The 24,711-nt window shown below is 41.6% G+C and overlaps 1 protein-coding gene across 1 annotated transcript; it reads left to right on the plus strand.

Moving 5' to 3' along the window:
- Positions 1 to 1,965: 1,965 nt before the first annotated feature.
- Positions 1,966 to 21,180, plus strand: LOC118776121 (WD repeat-containing protein on Y chromosome-like). The gene is made up of 25 exons (XM_036526216.1): positions 1,966 to 1,989; positions 2,291 to 2,441; positions 2,656 to 2,774; positions 3,769 to 3,872; positions 6,740 to 6,932; positions 7,298 to 7,412; positions 8,063 to 8,147; positions 8,496 to 8,609; positions 8,973 to 9,051; positions 9,453 to 9,583; positions 9,815 to 9,882; positions 10,129 to 10,277; positions 11,131 to 11,268; positions 12,110 to 12,214; positions 12,914 to 13,141; positions 14,227 to 14,297; positions 14,938 to 15,136; positions 15,402 to 15,494; positions 17,391 to 17,606; positions 18,095 to 18,229; positions 18,626 to 18,794; positions 19,584 to 19,707; positions 19,937 to 20,120; positions 20,357 to 20,455; positions 20,995 to 21,180. The coding sequence occupies exons 1-25, from the start codon at positions 1,966 to 1,968 to the stop codon at positions 21,178 to 21,180; spliced, it is 3,279 nt and encodes a 1,092-aa protein (XP_036382109.1).
- Positions 21,181 to 24,711: the final 3,531 nt, after the last annotated feature.

Consider the following 24,711-nt stretch of genomic DNA (forward strand, 5'->3'; position numbering starts at 1 on the left):
TTAAGACTAAATGCGCCCTGGCACGTTAAGGGCTAGCTGGTACAATACTACTAGCCAACTAGCGTTAAATGACGTCTTCCTAAATGAGCTAACGCTAATTTAAAAGCATAATACATTTAACTTCCACTCATCCCCCAACACTCAAGATTTTAAGGTAACTGGACAGCTACACCATTTGGAGAAAATGCTTGCTCGCAAGTTGGCTAACCTATGAACATATACTGAGTTTTATAGTTTGCGGGCCACGCTGGTAAACGTTTCGAAACGTTAGCTAGCTTCTTTACATTAACACGTACAAATGACGAATCTGGCAAACATTTGTAGACACTTGGGTAGGTGATCGATTTCATCAAAGCAATAATAAATAGCTAAACCATTGGATAGATTTCTAACCTCAACTGACCAATTATGCAGCAGCCGTCCTTATACAACTCGAATGCATTTGTTTGAAGTGATGACTTCTTCCTACAGCCGCACCCATTTTACATTTACATAACTTTTCAATTTTATTTAGATGGTGTCCATTTATAACACTGGACATTATTAAGCAGATGTTAATACATTACCCTTGCTTACCAGCCATAAAGTCCGTGGATATGACTGGTTAGTAAGATTTTCCGGGAGCAGCCTGTGGGAGGATCATGGCGAGGTAATCCATTAAATGTGCTCTGCATTTTTCTTGTTTTTAGTCCATGCTTATTTCTGGGCTTTGACCTGACATGCCACAGTAAAAGCAGCGATCCACAAACTCAAGAGATGTAAGATACTTGGCTGTATTGCATAGTGTAGGACAGGAATTTGAAACTCAATCCCATGACTATGTGCAATGCTAAAATCTCCCAAAAACAAGTCCATGGAAATTCATTTTGAATTTGTACATTGATATCCTACAGTTGGCCTAGTTTTGTATCAGTATGTTTATTGCCTTTGTTCAGACCATATAGGAATGTTGTTGTCTAATGTAACCTCTTTTTATTTGGAAGTAGGTTTTACTAGAAAAGTTGCAAAATTCTAACACTGAAACTAGATTTCACTCCATTTCAGAAGGATTAGTCCAGTTTGAAGGCTTTGAAGGCTGTACATTATACCCCTAGAGAAATACCTTATATCAGTTCATTATGGAAAGCACTCCTGGGAATAACAGCAGGTAGGTTTATCTACTCTACATCTGTTATTCACTGCTCTGTTGTCTGTCTTTCCACATTTCAGGCCTCTATCTGGTGGAACTGTCCTTTACAAAGAGGTGATATTATTTGTAGATTTCCACCATTTTAATTGGAGAAATTGTCATATGACATTGGCATGAAGAGAAGTTAGCTGTAAATACTGTAGGCCCCCCATGTACATCAGTATGTGATATTCATGATATAATCCTACCTGCTTATAGGCACACATGGAAAGTACTTTTCAGTTGTGTTTGTAAATCCACTCAGCATATTGGTACTCAGAATGCTCTCTGGGTGCTCGGAGGGCACTTGGTACATTCCAGCTGAAGAATCAGATGTCCAGAGCAATTTCAGTATGATAGGTGAAAAATTGACCATATATAGTGACTGCAGTTTGGCGGCCATTGTGGATTGACATGCACTTACAGCACTTAAAACAGACCCAAATAATTTATTTTTATGATAAAACTGCCTTTTTCTTTACAGAATTTTACTAGGTATTTCATATGACTTTTGTAGTTTGTACATTATGGAATGATGCTAAGCTACACAGTGCTATAATGAAGGTTCAGTCTGAATTTATGATTGCACCGTTTTATAAAAATGTCTTCCAAAACGGCTTTCAGAATTAAAAAGAGGGATTGTAGCCAGTTATGTACCATTATTCTTTTATGAAACAAATGAGCAAAAAATTACTCAAAATATATTGAAATACAGAATTATTTACATTAAGATGAACTGCTGAAATTTAATCACCATTGCTCTATGTTCCATCTATAGGTCAACCTCTGACAGAGATATGAACAAACATAATGCAGACCAGGTAATGCTAATTAAGCACTCTGTAAAACCACGTAGGGATTGAGAATCTTTTTGTTATAGCCTTTTACATGGCAGGTACTATATGCCCATTTCTTTGTTTATTTTCCGTTGTGACTTGATTGTGTTAGTGCAGCTTAATTGAACATATTCATCCTTGTTCCATTGGTCTGCTATTAATGGATTGTCTGTAGCTGTTGCTGTGCTACTATGCTACAAACTGTGCCACTCTGTGCCTGTTTTTTGTGTAACTGATAGCATCTGTAACTTTTATGCTTTGCTGATGCGCCTTTTGCTCTGGGCAGCCAAGTGCAGGCAGCGAGGTGGCAAAGAGCATCAAACCCACAGAGCAGGTTGAGAAAAAGGAGCAATGCCAGAAGGAGAAACGGAGAAGTGACAAGAATCTGAGTTTAATTGAGGCAGTTTTCCATGATGCAGGCATTGATGATAAACAAGGCTAGTACATGTCTACTCATCCCAGCATCTTCCCCTTACCCCCCTTCCCCACCCTCCTTAAACCCCTCCCAGCACCTCACTATATTTTGTCTGCACTAACCCAGAACCATGAACCTTGAAAATGGTAAACAATTCCCTCTTCATTTCCACCCCCCTCTCCCTCTCTCTCTCACCCTGACACCCCCCATACCATGGCTCTCTGTGCTACTCTTAGGCTTGGATAAAAAAAAGTTCCGGGAAGTTATGAAAACGATCATGGGTGATGTGAAGGATGAGGATCTTGATGGTATATTCATGAAGGTGGATGCCAACTGTGACGGCACAGTGAAATGGGTAGGTAACTTCGTCTCTACAATGGCACAGAAATCTGTCACTGAGAGTACCTTTATTTTGGCTGTACTGTGCAGCCAAGGTTGAGGCAAGAATCTCAACATCACAACGAAAAATCACAAATCCGATGTTGAACATTCCCAGTGTGGAGATCCATCTTTAAATGTTAAACAGGCTGTGCTGTGAAGGGCCCATTACAGGTTGGCCAGGTTGCTTAAAATGATCATCAAATCATTACTAGTGTCATGGAATCTCACCTTCTAGAAAGAAACTTAAGTGATAAAACAGAGTCAAAGTGCAGTGAGACAATTCTGTGTTTATTCTGAAAGCTCTCAGGGGCAAAGTCATCCAACAACTCGCATAGAGAAGTCAGAGCAATTCCAACTTTCAGTAGTGTACATCACAATTTTTATGCGGTGATAAGGCGTGCAACTCTCAAATAGGCACATATGTCATTTCTAGGAAGTATCCAGGCACAAAAGTTATAATTGTGTTTTGAAATATTCTGTGGTTAATTAAAATGAAAAACTCTAAATACATTGTTTAAAATACATAGTTTTAAACTTTAGCCAGGTGAAACCATACCTATTGCTGACCGGGCGTGGCCTGTGTGCTTCCTTAGAGCCACACAGGACATAAACCAGTCAAGGCCATGAAGCAGATAATCTGCTCCACTCAGGAAAGATACAACATCCTTAACATTTCAGGAGAGTACACAGAGGGCTTTGTGAAGAATAAAATCTTTGTGTATAAGTTTTATACATGAAGGTGAAAACAAAGAGTACAAAATGATCACACAGAAGGCACTCAGCTCTCACACTAGTGACAGTGTCTGGATGTCTGCGTGAAGGCATTCTAATGTGATATTGAGATAGTTTGCACATTCTGGTGCAATCAGAAAGATGTTCTTATAAATTATGAGCCATACCTGGTGATAAATGTTTTTTTTTCAGGATTATTCATTCCTATTGTCACATCTCTGTCTCTCTGTGTACAGGAAGAGTGTAAGAATTATATGCAGCTGGAGCATGAAGCCAAAGACTCAATGCAAAAGTCAGTCCGACCCCTGTACTTCCCAAAACCCATCAAGGTCCTGCGGCAGTAAGTGTTTATAAGGGGTCTGAGTTTGCAAGGGGTTTGAGGTTGTTCCAGCATGTCACAGTCAGCTTCTTTGCTTCCATGAACACAAATCCAGGTGCCATTAATTGGCATCATGCTGAAAATGTTTCCACTTCCAGCCATGTGTAGGTGAGGTGTGGTTGAAAACAGTGATCATTGCGGTCAGGGCACTGATACACTACATTTGGTAGAAAGAGGAATATGTGTATAACCAATGAAGGAGGAACAAGTTCCAGTTAAATTGTGTGGTCACCCACAAATATATCTGATTTTTAAAAGTAGAGATTGAACATAACTAGCCACACTGGAACTTTTTTCACTGTTTAGTAAAGAAGAGAAAACATTAGTTTTAGTTTGATTTACATTGGTGTTTCAGCAGGTGCTAGCTAGCCAACTATATGACTAATGAGTCATCCGCATAAGAATGAAAATGGTAAAATATGGGAAGAGGACTACTGACTTTTATTGGTATAGATGAAACAAAGCAGAAGCATATTAAAATTTGTCAAGTTGAACCATTTCTCCGCCTAGCTAGCTAGTTGCTAATAAGTGATCAGTTGCTAGTATTTAACTAACTACTTAGGAGTTGTACTTGTTGCTAGTTGTTTACTACCACAAGAGACGCAGAATGAACAAGGAGCAGATGGCTGACATCCTTCAAGAGGTAAACTCACCTCTAGGTAATTTAAGGAAGCAGTTGATTTTATGAATGAACCTGTTCCTACTGCGGCCACTCAACAGGTAAAAGTGGCTAATGGAAATAGTCCCAAATGATTCAAGGAACGGGTTTACTGTCAGATTCTCAGGAGATAGTGTTCAAATCTTGTGATCTAAACTCATGGCTAAGATTATGTTAAAGCAATTTTGGTCTATGTTTTGGTCCTAAACACATGAATCTCTTCACTGGTTGGCTTTTGTAAATATTTATACATACACCTGAAGTCATTACAATTTACGTTTACATTTACTTATTTAGCAGACGCTTTTATCCAAAGCGACTCACAAAAGTGCATACAGTAAGTATAGTGACAGTACGGGGACAGGATGTGTACAGTTCCACAATGAGACAGTTCTCAGCTGAGAGCAAAGTCTGTTTGAGGACACAGGACTATCAGATTTGTACAACTACAGCGTATAGGGCAACTAATACGATACACCTTCAAACAGCAAACTTCAACAACTTCAAACGGCGCAATGAGTGTCAGGGTAGAGGCGGCAACAAGAAACAATTTAAAAAGCACAGCAATTTACGGCAGCACTGATTTGGGGGGGGGGGGGGGGGGGGGGGGGGGGGGGCTCGTCTGAAGTAATGGGGTGAAGGAGCTGTCCGTAGCAGGACAGGGAGTTCGTTCCACCACTGGGGAGCCATGTAGGTGAAACGCCGATGTCTGGCAGAACAAGCACCTCCTGCCTTGACCATGCAAGGAGCGAGGCGTCCAGTTGCTGCTGAGCGCAGGGGTCGGGCTGGTGTGTAGGGCTGGATGAGTTCTTGGAGGTAGGTAGGGGCTGTCCTGTTGATTGCAGAGAAGGCGAGGGTCAGGATCTTGAATCTGATCCTGGCAGCGAAAGGAAGCCAGTGGAGGGATTTAAGCAGAGGGATTTAATTTATGCATTTATGCAAATAAGTAAACTGTTTGCTTAATTGTCTAATAGAATGCAAGAAAATACATGCTTTTAGATATATTTGAACATCAGTACTGGTTTCTATCCACTCAACAACCCATCAGCCAGAAACATGTTAGTGTTGGGTGGAAGAGGGTGCTACTTACAGCTGTTTGCCTCCAGGAAAGGAAAGAATATGAAATCTGTCCTTAAGAAAGTCTCACTCAAAACCATGTACACCAATACACAGGGTCTCTGCCCATCCAGAACAAGCAGGGTCCTCAGCCAGTCAAAACTTTAAGACCACACAGGCGATTAACCTGTTCAGGAGAAAACACTCCTCATATTTCCCAGACTGGTTCTGTATTGTCACTGCATTGCTACTTTTAACCAGACACAGGTTAATTAGCCCCAAATGTATCTGTTAACAGGCTGCAGAAAGGAGCAGGACATTAGCCTGTCCAGTAGATGTCATCAAAAACTTTGCGTGGTCACATAGCGTTACATTTGTTAAAGCTACACGGTTAAACTGAAGTCTGTCCCCTTTTGCGAAGCCTGTTATAAACTGGAATTTCAGGAGCCAAATTTAATTTTACATTGAACACAATTAAATAAGTAGTGGCTGCATGGGCCAAATATGGGATTGAGTTATTCACAAGATATTAATACTGTATGAATAATTTAAATTACATACAAAGTACAGTAAAAATATTCAGTATTGTAACATACAGTGACACAAAGCCACAGGCTAAAAGAAAAACAATCTTTGTTGCCTTTTCAGAGTTCTATTTCTTTGTCACTCTCATTTGCAAGCTCTTCTGTAAATCTAGAAATCTGTTCTCTTATTCTGTCATAAATCTGGGCATCCATCTAACTGAAAGCAAATGTAGTAATTCAAGCACACTGATCCAGACATGTTTTGGGGTGATAATGACTATGTTTAGAGATGATTAGCTACCTTTCAATGAAATTATATAGTTGGTAATTGTATGTGTTAAATATATGCCCTAAAATACAATATGTGCACTTGAACTTTTATATGAGTTGCAGTAGTGTATGGATTTGCTAGTTTGATGTATTTTATGCATATATTGTGAAGTTACAACGCATTCTGCTAACATACATGTTTTGAAATACACCATATCTCTGTTTCTTTTGCATGTAAATGTGTGTTTGTGTTAATGATGATATTGTCTGGTCAGAGTATGAGAATGTTGCCCCTGAGTCTATGTACTCTGACTCTACAGTGCTCACTGCAAGGCTATCGTCGCGTTGCAGTTCTATCCTTTCCAGAAGCCCCAGGGAGAGAAAAGGGATTCAGGGGGGTTTGAGGAGTGTGCCCCCAAACCCCGAATCCAGCCAGGTCACTACCTGTCAATCACTCAGGATGGTATCCTCAGCTATTGGAGTGAGCGGTTCAAGCTGTTGCACTCTGTGAATGTGAGTGGCGGGTACAGTCAGATTACAGGAGATGTGGCCTTAGAGACAGAAAGCATTAGTACTGGGGCTTGGTGCAGTGTTGGGCTGATAGCCGATAATATCAGATTATATTGATATGTGAAGATATTGCTAATATGATTTGACAGTTAATTTAGGTTTGTGTGTTTATCATAATAAATGGTGATCAGCAAGCAGCTTATGAACTAGATGCAAGGTGAAGCTGAGCTAATTGTAAAAAGAATATTCTTTTTACTTGTAATTGCCTGCCATAACTAGGCTGAAAGCAGTACACATTTACCAGCAGAGCATTTTACTTTGGAATCTCTGTTGATTATCACTGCACTGTTGTAACAATGATCTTCCAGCTTGACAACCTGAAGCAAATGCATGCCGAACTCTTCCAGAAGATCTGGGTAACGGATATGATTTGCCTGAGGAACATTGACCTGCTGGCCATCTCCTCCACCAGCCTCCATTTGGGTGAGTATTGCCCCACAGGCCTCCCTGCTCACGGTCTAAAACATGGGGACTGATTGCAACCAGATTAGCAGGCATTTAAAACTTTCAAGTTTAACCACTAGACCGCTGAACTACTACATGAAGCCTGGAGCTGTTGTTGACATTTATTAAGAACACCTGTTCCCATTCTAATAGAGCTCAATACATTGGTGGTTTAAACCCATGCTATGGTTGTTGCAGTTGGCCTTGAAAAGTCAATCTGTTTAACAGGCAGCCACATTGGCTACTGAATGATATTGTACACATCTACCTCAAATTGTCACTTTAAATCGTAAAGTAATGCTTCTGCATATCTATGAAATCTTGTTCAGTGTACACTACTTCCTTCTATCTGTCAGAAAATGTACGTATTGCATCAATGCCAGTTTGATTTGTTCCACCTGAACCATAGTTCATTTCTTAGTTTCAGTTTCATTCATTATTTCTTGGTTGTTTAGGCAGAATCTTGCAGGGGATCATGAAATTGTGCTAGACTAGCAGCTCTCATCTAATACACCCCATTATCTACCTATTTAGGTTGTATGATTTTACAACAAATCTATAACACCAGCTGCAGCAGGCACTTATGTATGCATATGCTTCTTTTTTCAATGTTTGTTTAATTGTCTCAGAATTCTATGACATCAGTGCCAGGAAGTGTGACCTTGCATTCACCTTGACTGGTCTAGACTGCTCGGTGACGGTCATGGATTATTGGTAGGGCCTTCAGTGAAGTTTGCTTAGAGTGTAATGGAATCTTGTCACTAAATGATATCATCTGCTATTCTCAGGCTCCTGTGAGTCTTCTGAGAAGATTGTAAAATGTAATATTACAGACCATTCTAGACTGAGAAGTACACTAACTTGTGAATTCTGGAGCTTGTAGCAAGAAGAATTTTAATTCTAAAATCTTACCTTCAGACCTCCGTCCTTTGTTCTTCCCAAAATACAATCAGTCCCACTGTATTGTCCGTATTTGTTACACGGGGCAGTATTGTTTCCAAGAGCCTAGATACTGTACAGTATGTGTATAAACACTCTGTGTATTTGGATGCCTTCAAACAGGTCAGACGGTAAAAAAGGCGTGTTCACCTACGGGGATGTGAATGGCTGTGTGACTGTCTTCACATCTGCTGATGTGATTCATAACGGCCTCTTCAACAGAGGGACCTCGAAGACCGGTACTGAGGGGGGGGGGGTTCCATGAAAAAAGGCACCCCTTTCAGATTATCTCATGAATTGTTTCTTTCCTTTATTCTCATCACACCCAGTAACTGACAGTCAGGCCTACATTGTGTGTAAATGTTTTTGTGTTGTTTTTTGCATATGTGTTCTGTGTGTTGGGGATGCTTTTACTTTCAGTAAGGCATGGGTCAGGTGGTATCAGATCTATGATGCATCAGGTTGTAGAATATAAATGACAGATCACTGTCAGAATAAAACTAGGATTCACACCAAAGGCGTTTACCTCGTAGAAAAGCCCACATTCTTGCTCCACTGCTCTAATGCTCCTTTGTATCAAACTAAGTGATGTGCCTTTCTTGTTTCAGGGGGTGACTGTCAGATAACTGTGGCAGACTTGCAGAAAAACTCTTGCGGCAATTATCACTATTTTAAAGTTGTAAGTAATACACTTTACAATCAGTGTAAGAAAGCTTCTGCTAGCTTCTTATGTAATAATTTAGATAGATATTACAATGAGTTTAAGGTAAAAAAAAGTTATTTAATGATCATGTGATGAATTTCTCTGCCACTCTGTTGCCTTGCTGTGTTCAGGAGCTTCATCCCCTATGGGTGTGAAGAACAAGAAATACTTCCTAGTTCAATGAAGAAATCATCTTCATTCTTATTTTACTCCTATACTAATCATTTGCTTGTAGCCTATTTCTCTCTCATTTCCTCCCCATATCTCCCTCTACCCCCCCCCCCCCCACCCCCACCCCCACCCGCACCCCCACCCGACCACAGATCCCTCCCCCGTTCTTATGCCCTTGTGTTCATCTCTTTTTCTTGATGGTTTAGGCTCTTCATAAAAATTGGTGCCAGCAAATCCATTTCCTCCCAAAGCTGAATGTCATTGCCACCTGCTCTGCAACAGACCAGACAGCAATGGTGTTGACCAGTTTTCCAGATTCATACAAGAGCGAAGTCCAGTACTGCTGCATTTGTGTTCTTTACTATTATTTCACATGGTTTAATTTGTTTTCCATAAACTGTACATTTAATTTGCAGAGGGATAGTTGTGATAGAACCTTATGATATTTTGCGTTCCCCTTCTTCAAGGTAGAATGAAGTGCATTTTGAGCTAATAAACTTGTTCTGTGCTTTGAACTAATGAACTCATTTTGTGCTATCCATATTCATGTGGTTCTTTCCTTTGGCAGCAACACTGTCTTCCATCTGCAAAAGGGTATAATGTGCTTTGATTACTCCCCAGATCTGAATATTCTCGGTAAGATACTGCTTATTATTAATGGCTGCACATTAAGAAAAAAAGGGTTTTGCATGATATTTCGCAACTTTTTCTGATGTCTTTTTACTAGTTCTAAGAGAAACCAAGGGCAAAACAGCTGGTAAAACCAAGAATCTGCTATCCTGAGGGTAGCATAAAAAGCTGTGGTTTGTTTTACCACAGCACATTCCTGTACTAAGATTAAATCTCGTAAGTGGTTTTCATGTCTGTGTGTGTGTGCTACAGTGACAGGAGGTCTTGACAGGATCGTGCGAGTCTGGAGCCCATATGTGACAAAAAGGTCTTGTCAGCAGATGAAGGGCCATATCTCTGTCATTACACACATTTTGGTCAATGGCAGGGACAAGAAGGTCATTAGCATCTCCAAGGACAAGGTCAGTTCCTTATTTGGGAAAAAAAAATTAAGTCTCTCAGTAGTCATGCTTTTCACTTGGTCAAGGGTTTTCTGATTGGAGTGTGTTCCCTTACAATGCAAGATTCTGACCACCTGAGTTATGCGACTTTCTGTATTCTGTTTTTCATGTTTACTATTGCTGAGAAATACTGCTGTAAAGCCATGACGATAGAGTAGCATCTAGCTCCAGGGGAGCAGCAGTTCTTGGCCTAACATTAAAGGGTGGATACGGCCTGTTGAACTGAGGCCCAGTCGGACACAGTGTATTAGTCAGCTTTCTGGAAACCACTTGCACATCTAGGGTTCTAGTAAATATGCAATTGCCAGCAACTTTGTGGAAAGATAGCAGAGGCATACTTATTCAACACTGCTACTCCATGCACTGCATTGAGGTCGTTACGCGCAGAACAGTTTCAACATGTTTTGATCTTTTCCAATTTGTATAATTACAGTATGTACGAGTTTAACCTAGGGCTCACATGTAGGTTGCCCTCAATGAAGGCATCTGCCTAGGACAAATTATTCAATGTCTTTGAAGTCTGATGTCGTCATTCATGGTCCTTGGGTGCTGCAGTTCAGCGGTTCCTGTAAGCTTTGCAAAATGTCCTATAAGCTTTGTAAAATGTGACAGGAAAACATAATTAATTAAAGTAGGAACCATGTAGTGAGACAAGTAGGCATATTATGGCACAGTATTTTGCAGAACTGCCAATGAACCAGTGAAATGCAGAGCTACTTAAAAGTACTTCACAGCAGTAAGCTTTTTTACTTTGTCTCTTATCAGCAATATTAGACACACAGCGTATTGAAGTAATGTTGTTTTCTGAAATTAGAACCTGCGCGTGTGGGACCTCCAGGACTGCTCCTGTCTTCAGAACATCCGCTCAAATGAAGTATCGATGGGCAGGCCCCCCATCACTGGCGTCTTCTACAACCGTGACACTAACACCCTGGTGGTTGCCACCTGTCTGGTTTGTCTGCCATGCCACAGCTCACATACATATTCACTGCAACCCAGGGAACTCTGATACGCCTGTTGCACTTAGTTCTTGGGTGAAGAGTCCAAAACTCTGGCGTAGTGGATCAGATATATTTTTGTATTTTACCGGAAGTCAGCATATACTACATTGCTGTTTCTGAGTGAAACCCCTTCATTTCCCATACATCCCACTCATTGTATAAAAATATTACCCTGTAATAATTCTGAATCGCAGAGATACTTTTGTCCATATAGTGTATTTGGCCACACCTGTTTTTCAGGGTTTGGGCTAGGCCCCTTATCTCCAGTGAAGGGCAATCTTAATGCTTCAGCATACCAAAACATTTTGGACAATGCTATGCTTCCAACTTTGTGGAAACAGTTTGGGGAAGGCCCTTTTCTATTCCAACATGACTGTGCCCCAGTGCACAAAGCAAGGACTATAAAGACATGGTTTGATGAGTTGGGTGTGGAAGAACTTGACTGGCCCGCACAGAGCCCTGACCTCAAACCCCATCGAGCACCTTTGGAACAGAGCGGAGATTGTGAGCCAGGCCTTCTCGTCCAACATCAGTGCCTGACCTCATAAATGCTCTACAGAATGAATGGGCACAGCTTCCCACAGAAACACTCCAAAATCTTGTGGAAAGCCTTCCAAGAAGAGTGGAAGCTGTTATAGCTGCAAAAGGGGGACCAACTCCATATTAAAGTATATGTATTTGAATACAATGTCATTACAATGTAATGGTCAGGCGTCCGAATACTTTTGTTCATATAGTGTGTGTCTTCTTCAGGCAGAGTATATGTTAACTGCAGTCGTCTGTGTCGTGTAGGTGGGAGTTCTACAAGGGGCAGTGGAAGATGTGAACATGATTTATAAGGCAAAAACTCACAAGGAGCCCCTGTGTGCTTCTCTCTACAACACTAACTTCAAACAGGTCAGTTAGATGCTCCTTGCAACACAATACTAACCCTTAATTGGAAAGGCAAGTTCTCTCCTCAAAATGAGCTTTGTACAGGTGAGTTGAGTACTGTTAAAAACTTGTGTGTAATGTTGGAATAATGACCACACTCCCTTCAAAAATGAGTTGGAAGAGACATATTGTCACTGGCACAGATGAAATTTACCACACTACCTTCAGACAGGTAAGTCAGGGGGGGATGCTGTTCAGCACTGGCCCTGTCTGGATACTCACCAAATCTCCAGTTCCAGCTTCCCTGCCAACATTTGAATAAATGAACACACATTAGTGATGAATGATTGATGGATGTGCTGCTTATGAGTCTCACTCTTAATTTGAATTTAGATCTTCATTTTATGTTAGGAATAAAACAGTCAGTGGCCACAAGCTGTGGAAAATATTAATCATAGGTAAATTGCAAAATGCCATGAATCACCCTGTCCTCTTTATAACACAGACATTTGCATAGTTTCAGTCTGTTTTGTCAGTCAGTTTTGCTGAGATCAAATTACCTGATCAGAAAACCCTAGGTGGAAGTTGGGCTTAAGTGTAAGAGTTAAAAGAAGTCTCATTCTCACAAGGAGATCAGTGATCAGTAAATGGGAAAACAAAGTCATGCGTGAGCTACAGTAGATGAGCGTGCAGACATGCTCTCCCATCTCCCTTCCCACCCAGGTGGTGAGTGGTTGCCATGACGGTGTGGTCTGCGTGTGGGACATCATGACAGGAGAGAAGGTGATGCAGTTCCAGACATGCCCCAGGAAGCCTGTGGAAGTGACTGCTATGGCATTCGACACACCCCAGCGACGACTCATCACGGGTTCCTATGATGGCACAGTACGCATCTGGAATTTCAACAATGGGGCACTGCTCTTACAGGTCCCCCTTGTGGACAAAACTGAGGTATGACTATTATGGCCCCATTTGTTGGTCTCATTGCAGCTACTCCCCTCACAGAAAATTATGGTAAATACTATCATGGACTAAGTGAATTCTATGAACTGGTGTAAAAAGGTTTTTTACGGAATCTAGGGTTTTTTTGGGAAATCATCCTTATTCTTTCTGGGAAGTGTTGCAAACAGGTTTTAATATGCCCTGGCTCTGCTTGTGATTAAAGACATGACTCACAAGTCATTGAGCAAGCCAAAGAAAGCATTAAAGAGAAATATGGCCCTGTCTGCAAAGTTAAGGAGAGATGAGTATTTTTATGAATCTGGGAGTTTACCGTTCTTCAGATTGTGCACAGAAACATTTAAATTTACGTATTTAAGATTTCAGGCATAGATACTTTGTATTAGTACAAAACAATGTTGTTTCATTTTCTTCAAATTTTCAGTCCTTTGTTAATACGAATTGTTCTTTTCTCACTTTCAGCATTTTAATAAGTGAAGTGAAGATGCCACATGTTCTTTCTATCATTTATCAAAAACGTTTTTCAATGAGAATGGAAAATGTGATTTAAAACTGAGAAAACCAAAATCAAGAAAAAATAGACAGGAATAGTGAGAATAATAAAATGGATTTCATTTTGCCCTACATGGGCAATTACTGAACCACTGTCCCTCCTCCTATCACCTGTCATTCCCTCCCCTCTTCTTTTCTTCATATTCCTTCAATTTACATTGTTCCTCTGATCTTATTTGTTCTCTTCAAAGTGTAGTATCTTTTGCTATTTCTCATATTTTCTTGTCATACAGTACCTGTTGATGATTGTTTTGTGTTCTCCATCCTCACAGGTGTGTGTATCTCATGTTCATCTTTGTTAAAAACTGGTTAGCATGCAATTAGCATATTCACAGGTGTTAGAATACACAGTATTAGAATCCTTGTTTTTCCTGACAACTGGACCAAGCTTTAGTTTCTGCTACACTTGAAAAGTAGCGTAACCCAGGCCTCGCAGTGGAAGGAATGTTGTGCGAGTAAGATAAAAGTCTCACCCCACTGTGCTGAAATCCTGCTCGCTGCAGCCATGTTTGTGTTGCTTTCAGGTAACAAGCATCCTGCACATCAACAAGAGGATCTATGTGTCAGGCTGGAGCAAACGCATCATATGCTACAAGTAAGTACACTGCCTGCTCATGCTGCATGCTGCATGTACAGTTCTTCACACACAAAACATCATTCATATGTATCCTTACTGCAACTTCACTGTACCTTTAAATTTAAATAGGCCTACCTCTTGAAACAACCCACTTCTGCTTGTACCTGTGCACTTAACACACCATTAATATACCAGTATTAAGAGAGTAAAATTTAAAATAACCATAGGTAAAAAAAAATGATCTGATTTCAGAATGTGATTTTAGTTTGGCTAACAAAAGGGCATTTTTTTCAAAACCAAATCAAATATATATAAATAGTTCTGTTAGAAAACAAGCTCATCACACATTTATTTGCAGAGAATTAAGTTATGGCAGACAATACCTGATTCAGTGACAAATACTGCAGCAGGTACATTCCATATTAATGACATCATCAAAAAGATAAATAGGTTCAAGATCAGTTCTATCTGTTTGATTCACTGCCAGTGGGTGCACATTGTCTATCACAGTTCATAACGCAGATAAAAGCAGTTGAGAGCAGTTGAAGGTGCACATTAATGGTACTGCAGAAAGTGTAGGGCACAGATAAAATGACCAGAGCTGCTGCCAAGAAACAGATGCATGGCCTCCCCTGTGTCTGTCCCTATGGTGACACAGGGATGTGAGAAGGGAATCCCAGATGGACTATTATGTGTGGAACCACTACCACTCGGAGGACATCTTCTGTATGCATGCCTATGGCACTGAGATGGTCGCGACAGCCTCGTACAGTGGTGACACCATTATATGGAGCACCAGCTCCAAGGAGCCACTCTGCCGCCTCAATGCTAGCGAGAGCCCACGGCTTCTGATCTGTGTGAGTGGCTTCTTTGTATCCCATTGTGTGTCACTGCTGCCAGTGTAATTGATTGTTTTCATCCTCTCCACTCTCTGACCTGTGGTTCAGACGATTGATAAAGCTGCCCCAGATAAACCAAGAATTATTTTTGTTTGATGATGAAACATAGTGTTTGTGGCACTGTGGCAACCTACAGAAGGTACTACCACTGCTGCTAGTTGCATTGATGCTTCTTCCTCTCTGCTCCTGGTGACCTTTAACCCTTGTATGTATGATGCTGCAGGATCCGGGTGTGGGTGCTGAGGAGAAGCAAAGTTGTGGGTTCAATCCCATAAGCCCTGAAGAGCTGGCCAAACCCACTATGGCAGTGGAAAAGGTGTGCACACTCCGTGTTACATTATGCTGTAGAGCCAAAATGGGACAGGCATGAAGATGCTGCATTTAAACACTATCAGTTATCAGTGTACTGTATATGATAAAGGAGGGTATGTTGTATGTGTGTAACTCCTCCTGGGACCGGCACTCACGAGTGGGTCAGTGAGTGGGTTAGTGAGTCCTACAGCTCAGGTTCAAATCCAGCCATGTCATCATTTGCTAACAATGAACAGGAGCCCACATCGGCTGAACAGATTGTCTTCATTTCACCAGGGATAGGGGTGGGTGGGTCAGCCAGGGTCCACTCATTGCACCGCTTCAGCACCCTGGGACTCACTTGGGTGCCTGTGAGTTACTAAGGCAGCATTGGGAGATGTGTCCACCCTCTGACAGTGTTTGCCTCCTGTTGCACTGTGGGACCTGTAGTTTGAAAAATAGTCACAGCAACCTTGTGTGTATCAGATGATTGCCTGCTACTCACCTGGCACTCCTGTGTGAGTCCAGCAGTTGTCGTTGAGTTTGTGACAAGATTAATGCATAACTGACGACCACTAAAGTTGGGTGAAAAAGGGGAACAATGCTAAAAATATTAATAGCAAACAACCTTCCCCCAGTACACACATTGAGGTGACTAGACGTGTCTGTGTCCGTTAGAGAGCAATTTTCCTCAGTACAGTGTCAAACTGCTTCTTCTCTGTTACCTCAGTTTTCAAAAGTCTGCAGAGAACAGTACAGACAGTAGACATTAAAGGAAATGTAAAATACTGTAATTATCTGTGCTGCTGGCCCTGACACATTCTCATTTGACATTGATGGGAATTAATACAAAGCAGCTCCACGATTTTAAGTGCTTATGCATGACCTCAGTTAAATGAGTGGAGTCATCTCCTTTGTCAGGGCTGGCCCGATGCATAAGCGAACTAAGTGGCTGCTTAGTGCCCCCCCGTGGCCACCAGGGGGCCCCCAAGAGCGCTTGAAATGTCCCACAAGAGAAATGTTTTTTGTGATATATTTAGGGTTGTCAAAATAACGTGTTCCATTTTCTCCCAAATTTGAAATGGCCAATTCCCCGAATTTTTGGAATGCCCAATTTGTCATCAATGTTCGGTCCCATTGCACAACCCCCACTGCCAATCCGGGAGAGCGTGGACAAGCACGTGCCCTCTTCCAAGACATGTGATGTCAGTCGCACTGTGGCTCTTTTCACGCTGTGGTCCACAAGCTACGTTAGGCGGAGGAAGATATTTCATGTGCAGCTTTGGCACGTGGACCACAGGCGCCCGATCGACCAGTAGGAGTTGCTGTTGCTAATGGGACCAAAGCCTCTGCTGACGTACCCACCCCTATCCCCGGCGGTACGAAGCCTATGTGCTCCGCCTGTGAGCTCCCGGTCACTGCCGGCTAGTGACACGGCCGGGATTGAACCCGGGCCGTAGCGTTCAGTCTACACCCGGAACGGGTGCTTTTACCGACTGAGCCACTCAGGAGCCCTATGATGACCCCATACATCACTGTGCATTTAAGCAATATCACACGAGAGGGAGTGCTGTTATACTGAATTTCAGCACGGCTGTGATTCGGTTTTAGGTACAAGGCTGCAAGCCAAGCGCCGAAGATAATCACAGTCGTGATCACATCGCTTGACAGCCATAATTATATTATGTCAACGGTAGTCATACATCAACGCAATATTACGTTAACAATTAACACTGAGGTGGTGGGGGGCCCCCAAATCAAATTCTGCTTAGGGCCACATAAAGGCTTGGGCCGGCCCTGTTCTTTGTTGTTGTTCAGGAATTTTGCAAATTCAGAACAGTTGTGAGAAGAGGACATTTTGTAAATGCAGAACTGAACCCAGATGGTCCCCATAATTGTGTTGCTCCACCGTCCTCCCCAGGCCCTGTTTCTAAGCACACGAAATCACAGCCCTGACACTGCTATCCTGCTGACCAGCACAGCACATGGCTATGTCTATGCATGGTCCGTCTGCAAAGGAGGTGGGCTGCTAGGCAAGTTCAGAGCCACCCGAACAGAGGACACAGCAATCACCACCCTGGCTACTAATCCCGGGGAACAGACGCTACTCGCAGGGGACAGTAAGGGAGTAATCACGGTGAGCTGCGGGGGTGGCAAGGCTACACGTCTGTTTATGGCCAGAGCGCTGATCTCTGGACAGTGAGGGTCATAGTTTTACACCCCTCACTGCCTCACTAAACAAAACTGCAGGTGAACAGACTTTTTAGTGTAACATTCTAAGGATCATGATTCTACTATGCAAATTAAGAAAGAAAAGGAGACAATGGAAGGTCTATTCCTGCTTGTGGTTTCACTGGTGTTGATCTGTCTCTCATCGTCATTTTCACTGCATAACATACACTTAACTAAGTGAGAGGGACTGTTAGAGAAGAGTGGACCATACAGACTAAACTTTCACTCTACCCTGTTACGTCAGAAGTTGACCCTCGACAGGGTATTATGATGCCTGTGTAAAATGTCAATGGAGATGGAGAGCCTTACTACAGCCTTGTTTCCTAATGAACTGTTGATGACTGAAGATTCCATGACACTCACCCTCAGTGTGTGTTTCTTATCCTTTCCCAGCTGTGGGACATTGAGAACTACTGCTATTGCATGTCGGGCAAAAGGGATGAGAAGGAGGAGGAGTCAACCAGGGAGAAAACCCTGGGGCAGTCCAATTTCATCCCAAAGGATGGCCAGGAGGGACTGGGAAAGGTGGTAGTGAAGCAGAGGCCAGAAGTTCCACACATGACACATATGAAAGGACACCCATCTGCGCTATATTATATTGCAACATACTTAGTTAAATTGTTTTTGTTTTCAGATGTGTTTTCAGAGTTAAAAACTTTGAGATGTCGAAATCCGTTTCATCCAAGAGTATGATTCACTTTTCAGTTTTTAAAAAAAGTTTAGAATGAAATAAACATGAACATCTAAAAAACTATGTTCTAATATTTATCATACTTGGAACTCATACGTGTATGGCTTTAAGACTAATGAGTATGATGAAGATTAACCTCTTTGATTTAGGTTTAGCCACCTTGTATGTGAAGACAAATTGTGGTGGAGTCTCTGCAGTGCATGGCTATCATTGTCCCCCACCCAACCGATTAGGTGTGGGGTGGATTGAGGATCTCCTTCTCCAGCCCAAAACTCCTGAACTCCTGGCGGTGTCACGGGAAAAGGATTGTCCACCTGGAGTATGTGGAGAGCTTACAGCTCATTGTCACCGCCAGCCTTGACTGCAACGTGCGCTTGTGGACATTTACCGGCGTATACATAGGTTTGTGAGGAGGTCAGAAAGTTAGCTTGTCTGGTTATAGTCTAGTGTTAGCGCAGGTTGTCTGTTTTTTCTTATTTGAAATGCACAATACTTTTCACTTTGATGCTTTAGTACTTTCCCCCCAGTTTTCTCCATAATTTGGAATGCCTGATTGTATAGTATATGACCCTCACTGTCAATTGGGGGGCCGAGACTAACATGCTGTCTTGGGGTGGCAGTGTCGCATAGTGGTTAAGGAGCAGGACTTGTGTTCGAAAGGTTGCCGGTTTGATTTCCCGCTGGGTTACTGCTTCTCTACCCTTGGTCAATCTGCTGAACCTACAGTTGCCTCAGTAAAATATCCACCTTTATAAATGGATAACATTGTAAGCTGCTTTGGATAAGAACATCTTCTAAAAAATGCCAGAATGAATTCTGTCTTCTCCAAGGGACTGTGCTGTCTTATACCATTACCTGGACCAACCACAAGGGGTCACTGTTTAGCTACCATGCCGACCATATATCCCAGCCAAGCTGTCAATTTGTGTCAACACTGAATTGAATTTAAAAAAGAATTAAAGTATTGCATTGTACAAACATATATCACCCACCCTCGAAAGAGCCATGACCAGAGCCTTGAACACAGTCAGCCAGACATTTTCCTTGGGTTAGATTTTCAAACATTTGGCGTTTTGTGAGAAACTGCCATGCCTATGATATTGCATTGTGGAATCTTTTGAATTTTTCACAGAGCGGTAATAGGCGTTCTTGAACAGCTTCACCCTATAAATATCCTCCAAACCCTTCCAGGCACATTTGGCCAGGTGCAGTGGTACGTCGATGACCCTGATACCTTCCCCAAGGAGCTGCCTGCAGATCTGCGGATGCTGGGGTGCTCCGAAACGCCTGACGAGCTCGACGAGCCGCATGAGAAGTGAGTCCAGGAGGTCCCTATCCATAATACGGAAGCTGCTTATCCATGAGCATTACAGTGGTTGTAGTGAGTACATCATGGGAGTTTCCAGCGAAGGGACAGATTGACATGAGTCACATAGTTTTTCTGCATTTGAGCTGACTGTCTCTTAACCTAACTCAGAAACCCAAAAGCTGTGTCTTTTCCAGTTGTGTTAACATCTCCCTCTGCTCACATGCTCTGCGCTCAGCTATGAAGATGGCGACCAGGAGACCCTGGCGCCCAGTGCCCCTGACACAGCAGCGACGGCAGGCAGCTTCAGTGGCGGGGCGGCACTTGAGCCGACAGAGCCAGCGCCCCCCGAACCGGGCATGCCCCAGTGCACTGATGAGGAGATCGAGGAAACCTGGATACAGTGGCAGAAGCATGGCAAGGTGCAATGGGAACCTGCTGACAGCCTTGGGGGGGGGGGGGGGGGGGGGTCACACCTGTACAGTAGAGCGTTATTATTTTGTTGCTTAAACATGTGCACATTCTGGGGCCACTAATTGAATTCAGGTAGACAATGGAATATATCATGTATGCTTCTTTGTTTCATGATTCCTTTCACAGTTTTGTAGAAATAGAAATAGAAAACCATTGCAGTCAGGTGTTCTCTTATGTCTTGCAGAAAAGCAGAATTTTGGGTCAAGCGTACAAGCCCAAAGTTAAAAACCTCAAGCCCCCTTGTCGCCCTGACCTCAGCACATCCTCTGGCTGCAATGAAACGGTGAGTGTGCCCTCTCCAAACCATTCTCTCTCCATGAGCAGCAGTACGGCGCAGTGGCAAAGGCCAGGTCACGTGACTGAAAGATTTCTTGTTCAAATCCTCGCTAGGGCACTGCCTTTGTACCCTTGGGAAAGCTTATCCCAGAATTGCCTCAGTAAATATCCAGCTGTATAAATGAATAACATGTAAAGTTGTAGCCTATGTAAGCTGCTCTAGATGAGAGTCTGCTAAATGACAGTAATACAATGTAATGTAATACGCACTGTTTACTGCATACTGCTATACATGCTACACTGTTTCCCATCTTTACAACATGACAGCTCAGCTCTTACAGTTACGTACAGTGTTTCTTGGCTGACATTCCCCTGCCCCACTCAAGTGTGCTCACCATGTTTGGCTTTCATCTTTCATTTCTGTGCATCGGTTTATGACACGTACAACGTGTCCTCCTCATAAGCACACTTTTCATTACTGAACTTGTAACTGGTATGAATGCCATGCATTTTTTGCAAATCTGGATTCATGCATTCATATTCCAGCTGAGGGTAAGCAAGTTCCTGCCCTGCACCCCCCTGGTGCCTGTCACAGTACCTTCAATGCCTGAAATTCTGAAGAAGCAGCAGAAGAACCAGGAGTGCGCTGAAACTACGGGCAAACAGAAGTACCGGAAGAAGTGCACCATGGGAAAGCAACAACACAAGGATCAAACTCATACTACACATTGACTACACAGTTTCACCCCCCCTACTGGGGCCTGTTCAGTGGCTCCACCTTCTCCTTCTGTTTGGTTTTCTTGTGTAATTTTGTAAATACAGTGGCTTTGCGACCTTGAACTCACCTGCACACACAGTCACAAAAAGGTGTGCTCTGATTTTATTTGAAATAAAATAAGCTGTAGTGATGTCATTGACTGATTTTAATAAGAAATGTTTTAGCTAGTAATGGTTTTACTCTGTGACATTAGCTGAAACATTGTGTGAGTTACAGAGCATGTGAATATTTTGCTTAGTTTTGGATTCTGGTACATTGAAAAAGGACCAGTTGTACATTCTACATTATTCGCTACTTATATTAAGGGTTTGTAATTTTGCTTTTCTATTTGTTTGTTCTGGAACATTTTAAATTACTTATTAAATTTGGTTTGAAAAAAATGCACAATTTTGATGTGTCCATTTCCAGATTCAAAAAGTAACAAAAACAAATGTATCCTGTACACAGTATGTGAACTTAGCAGTCAAACTTTAGCTTGGAGTTACTCAAAGTAAATGGAAATGTGGGAGGTTTATTAGGGTTGGGGTGATATTTGACTTTGCTGACCAAGTGTGTTATTGTCTGTATCCAGTGGAGGATTTAGGTATGGGCGACATGGGCAGCTGCCCAGGCCGGCATCTTGCCGGGGGCGGTACGGGGCGCCCGCACAAAACAATTTAGAATGGTGACATTTGGTTATGGACATGGGTTTTCTATCGCTCTTTTGCACATCACGTCATTGATATCATGTCACTGTGTAGTTCAATTAACCTTGCCAGAGTGGGAACCCTGATTCTTGTTTGTGAGCTAGGCAGGCTACTGCCTGGGAAGCTCTCCCATTCAGAAGTATGAGATGGGGAGGGGGGCAGGGGTAGGTTGACCTCAGGTCTCCCCACTGGAAGTCCGAGGTAGGGGGGGCGGGGGAATCTATCAAATAGCGCACCTCTAACGTTGTACACTACTAATACAAGTAGTAAAATCAGTCACATTACTGCATTTTTTTTCTGGTTTGTGTGAAATTGTTAACAATAATGTAAAACCAGTCTGCACACCACCAAGGTGAATTGGTTTAGTCTTGACTCTTGGTTGACAGTGTTGGGGGATGAGTAATGTATTGATGCTCAATGGATAAGAAAAGGTCTAAGCCATCAGGTGCCCAGTTTAGGAAAAAGAGGAATGAAGAAGAGGAGAAACGCGCAAAAGATAAAGGGATGTCATTTCTTTATGAGTATAATATTATGCACGTAATGAAATAGGTTAGTATAACACTTATGTTTGTTAGCCTATGTTGCTATGTTGCGTGCAATGCTATTACACATAGGACAACAATATTCTGTTTCTGTCCAACTAGCTTACATAACATTGGATATAATTTCACACAGTTTCATCATGATAATGTGTGTAACCTACTGCAAAACGATTACAACCAAACTAGCACATTATTGATTGACATCTATATTATGCGGATATTTAGTATCTTTTGTGATATATTGAGTCTTTTGGGGTGTCTTATGCCTAGAATTAGCCAAGGAGGTTGTATGGTTCATTTGATGCCTATTCTGAAAGTTTGATAAATTGTGCATAATGGCATGCATACTTAATTGTGCAACAAAGGTATTTAGGGTGTCAGACTCATATACTGTATTTCAATGCAAATTGAGGGGCACCTCTGAAATAGTTTGGAGCACCCTCTGGCACTGGCCAGGATGAGGAGACATCTACCAAATGTCTGAATAAAAATTACAGTTAGTGCAGAATGGTGCTTTTTTTTTTTTTGGCGGGTGGGGGTGGTAGTGGGGGGGCGCTGAAGGGGGGGTTCACCCAGGCCGCCATACAAGCTAGAACCGCCACTGTGTGTATCATGCATTGTTTCTTACCAGATTGAATAGCATCAAATAAGAATAATGAACAAAGAAACAAATAACCGTTTACAATGCATTGTAACTTGACACTGAACATAGATTTACTGCTGTAATGTGCATTCACCACAAACCAGTTAAGTGTTAAATGAGCTTCTGTGGACATAAACGCACACACAAACAAGCAAGGTGGCCACTCCATCATGTTGCCCTAACTCACACATGTCATTATAATTAGTAACTGAAGATACTGAACTTCAACTGATGTATGAAGAAGAGTGCAAAGACACACAAAGTCCATGACAGAGGAGTGAGTATTTTGCATGTGCAGTGTCAAAGACGTCATGGAAATTTATTTAAAAACCTACAACTATTCTATCTATCTTAATTATAGAGGAACAAACTCAAATGCAATCAAAGGCTTTTTCAGAATATAATGGAGCATTATTATTACATTACATTGCTCAATAATCTATGTAATAAACTTCTCATAGTATTCACTGCCTTAAATGAAATATTCAAAAACAACCACACATGATTGCTACCCCTCATGCACTAATGCTAGGGAATTTAAAAAATGTATATTCCAGACCATAGAATAATTATTGTGTTTATCACAGAATGTCAAGGAAAAACCATATTGTGAGATTTTAAAAGATGATACCAGCACACAAGAGGTGTATGCTCATGGTGAGAAGGAAAAGATTCATAAGGAGGATTCCCAGATTGGGAGCAGTGAGGCCTAGCTGTTACATATGCAATCTTAAATGTGTTTTGGTCATTAAAAATCCATTATAATTTTGTGCTTTGAGTCGTACCATTATTAAATAGGATAAACCTTTATATATTGCCTCTAATTTACCACAATATTAAGATAACCTTAGCAAAAATCTCTGGCAATGATCTGGCAAATATGTGTATGACTTGACTGAGATGAGATATAGAGTGAACCCAATATTGTATACAAATTATTACCTGACAGACATGATGATATAAATGAAGAGCATACATTTGCACATCACGTAGATGAATTTATTACAGAGAAAATGTTCACTCACTTTCACAATGCAATTAGTTACAAATAAGATTAGTTACATGATTGATCAGAGTTTCCTTTCAACTGTGATTGCTGTCATCATATCACAGCAAATTGCATGTTGCATACGAAGTAAGAATCAGCTGTCAACCAAGTAAATTAATGCAACTGTAAAAAATATGCAAGAATTCATTGTGAATTGTGCTTCACATTCAAGTATACAAGATGTACTGTTTACACATTCTGCTACTGCTGCAGTTAAAAGTTCAGAGTGTCAATACCCTGTCTAATAAGCAACAATGTACTCTCATTAATAATTTAGATAAATAAGATGTAATGCATTCAATAAATAATATAAATTAAGTAATAAATAATTTTGTTTATATCTGCACATCAAAAATCTTCAGGGGTCACCTTTCTAACATCATTCCATGTTTTGTAAAGACCTATATGCAGACCTAAAAAATGCAGTCACAGGAACAAGACACACTAGCACACTGCTTTGATCAAGACTCACATATCATACAACATAAATAGAAACATCAATAAATTACACATTAAATCACTGGCTGTACTTGGTACATACACTCAAAGAATGGTCAGGCCTTACT

Source organism: Megalops cyprinoides, chromosome 4 (genome assembly GCF_013368585.1).
Source record: "Megalops cyprinoides isolate fMegCyp1 chromosome 4, fMegCyp1.pri, whole genome shotgun sequence".
NCBI classification, from domain to species: Eukaryota; Metazoa; Chordata; class Actinopteri; order Elopiformes; family Megalopidae; genus Megalops; species Megalops cyprinoides.

Bases quoted from the DNA above. Each gene is read 5' to 3' on its own strand.
- LOC118776121 (XM_036526216.1), top strand. From the start codon at position 1,966: ATGAACAAACATAATGCAGACCAG. The intron at 3,873-6,739 runs GTAAGTGTTTAT...CTGACTCTACAG, and splicing joins CCCATCAAGGTCCTGCGGCA to TGCTCACTGCAAGGCTATCG. The intron at 18,795-19,583 runs GTTTGTGAGGAG...AAACCCTTCCAG, and splicing joins ATTTACCGGCGTATACATAG to GCACATTTGGCCAGGTGCAG.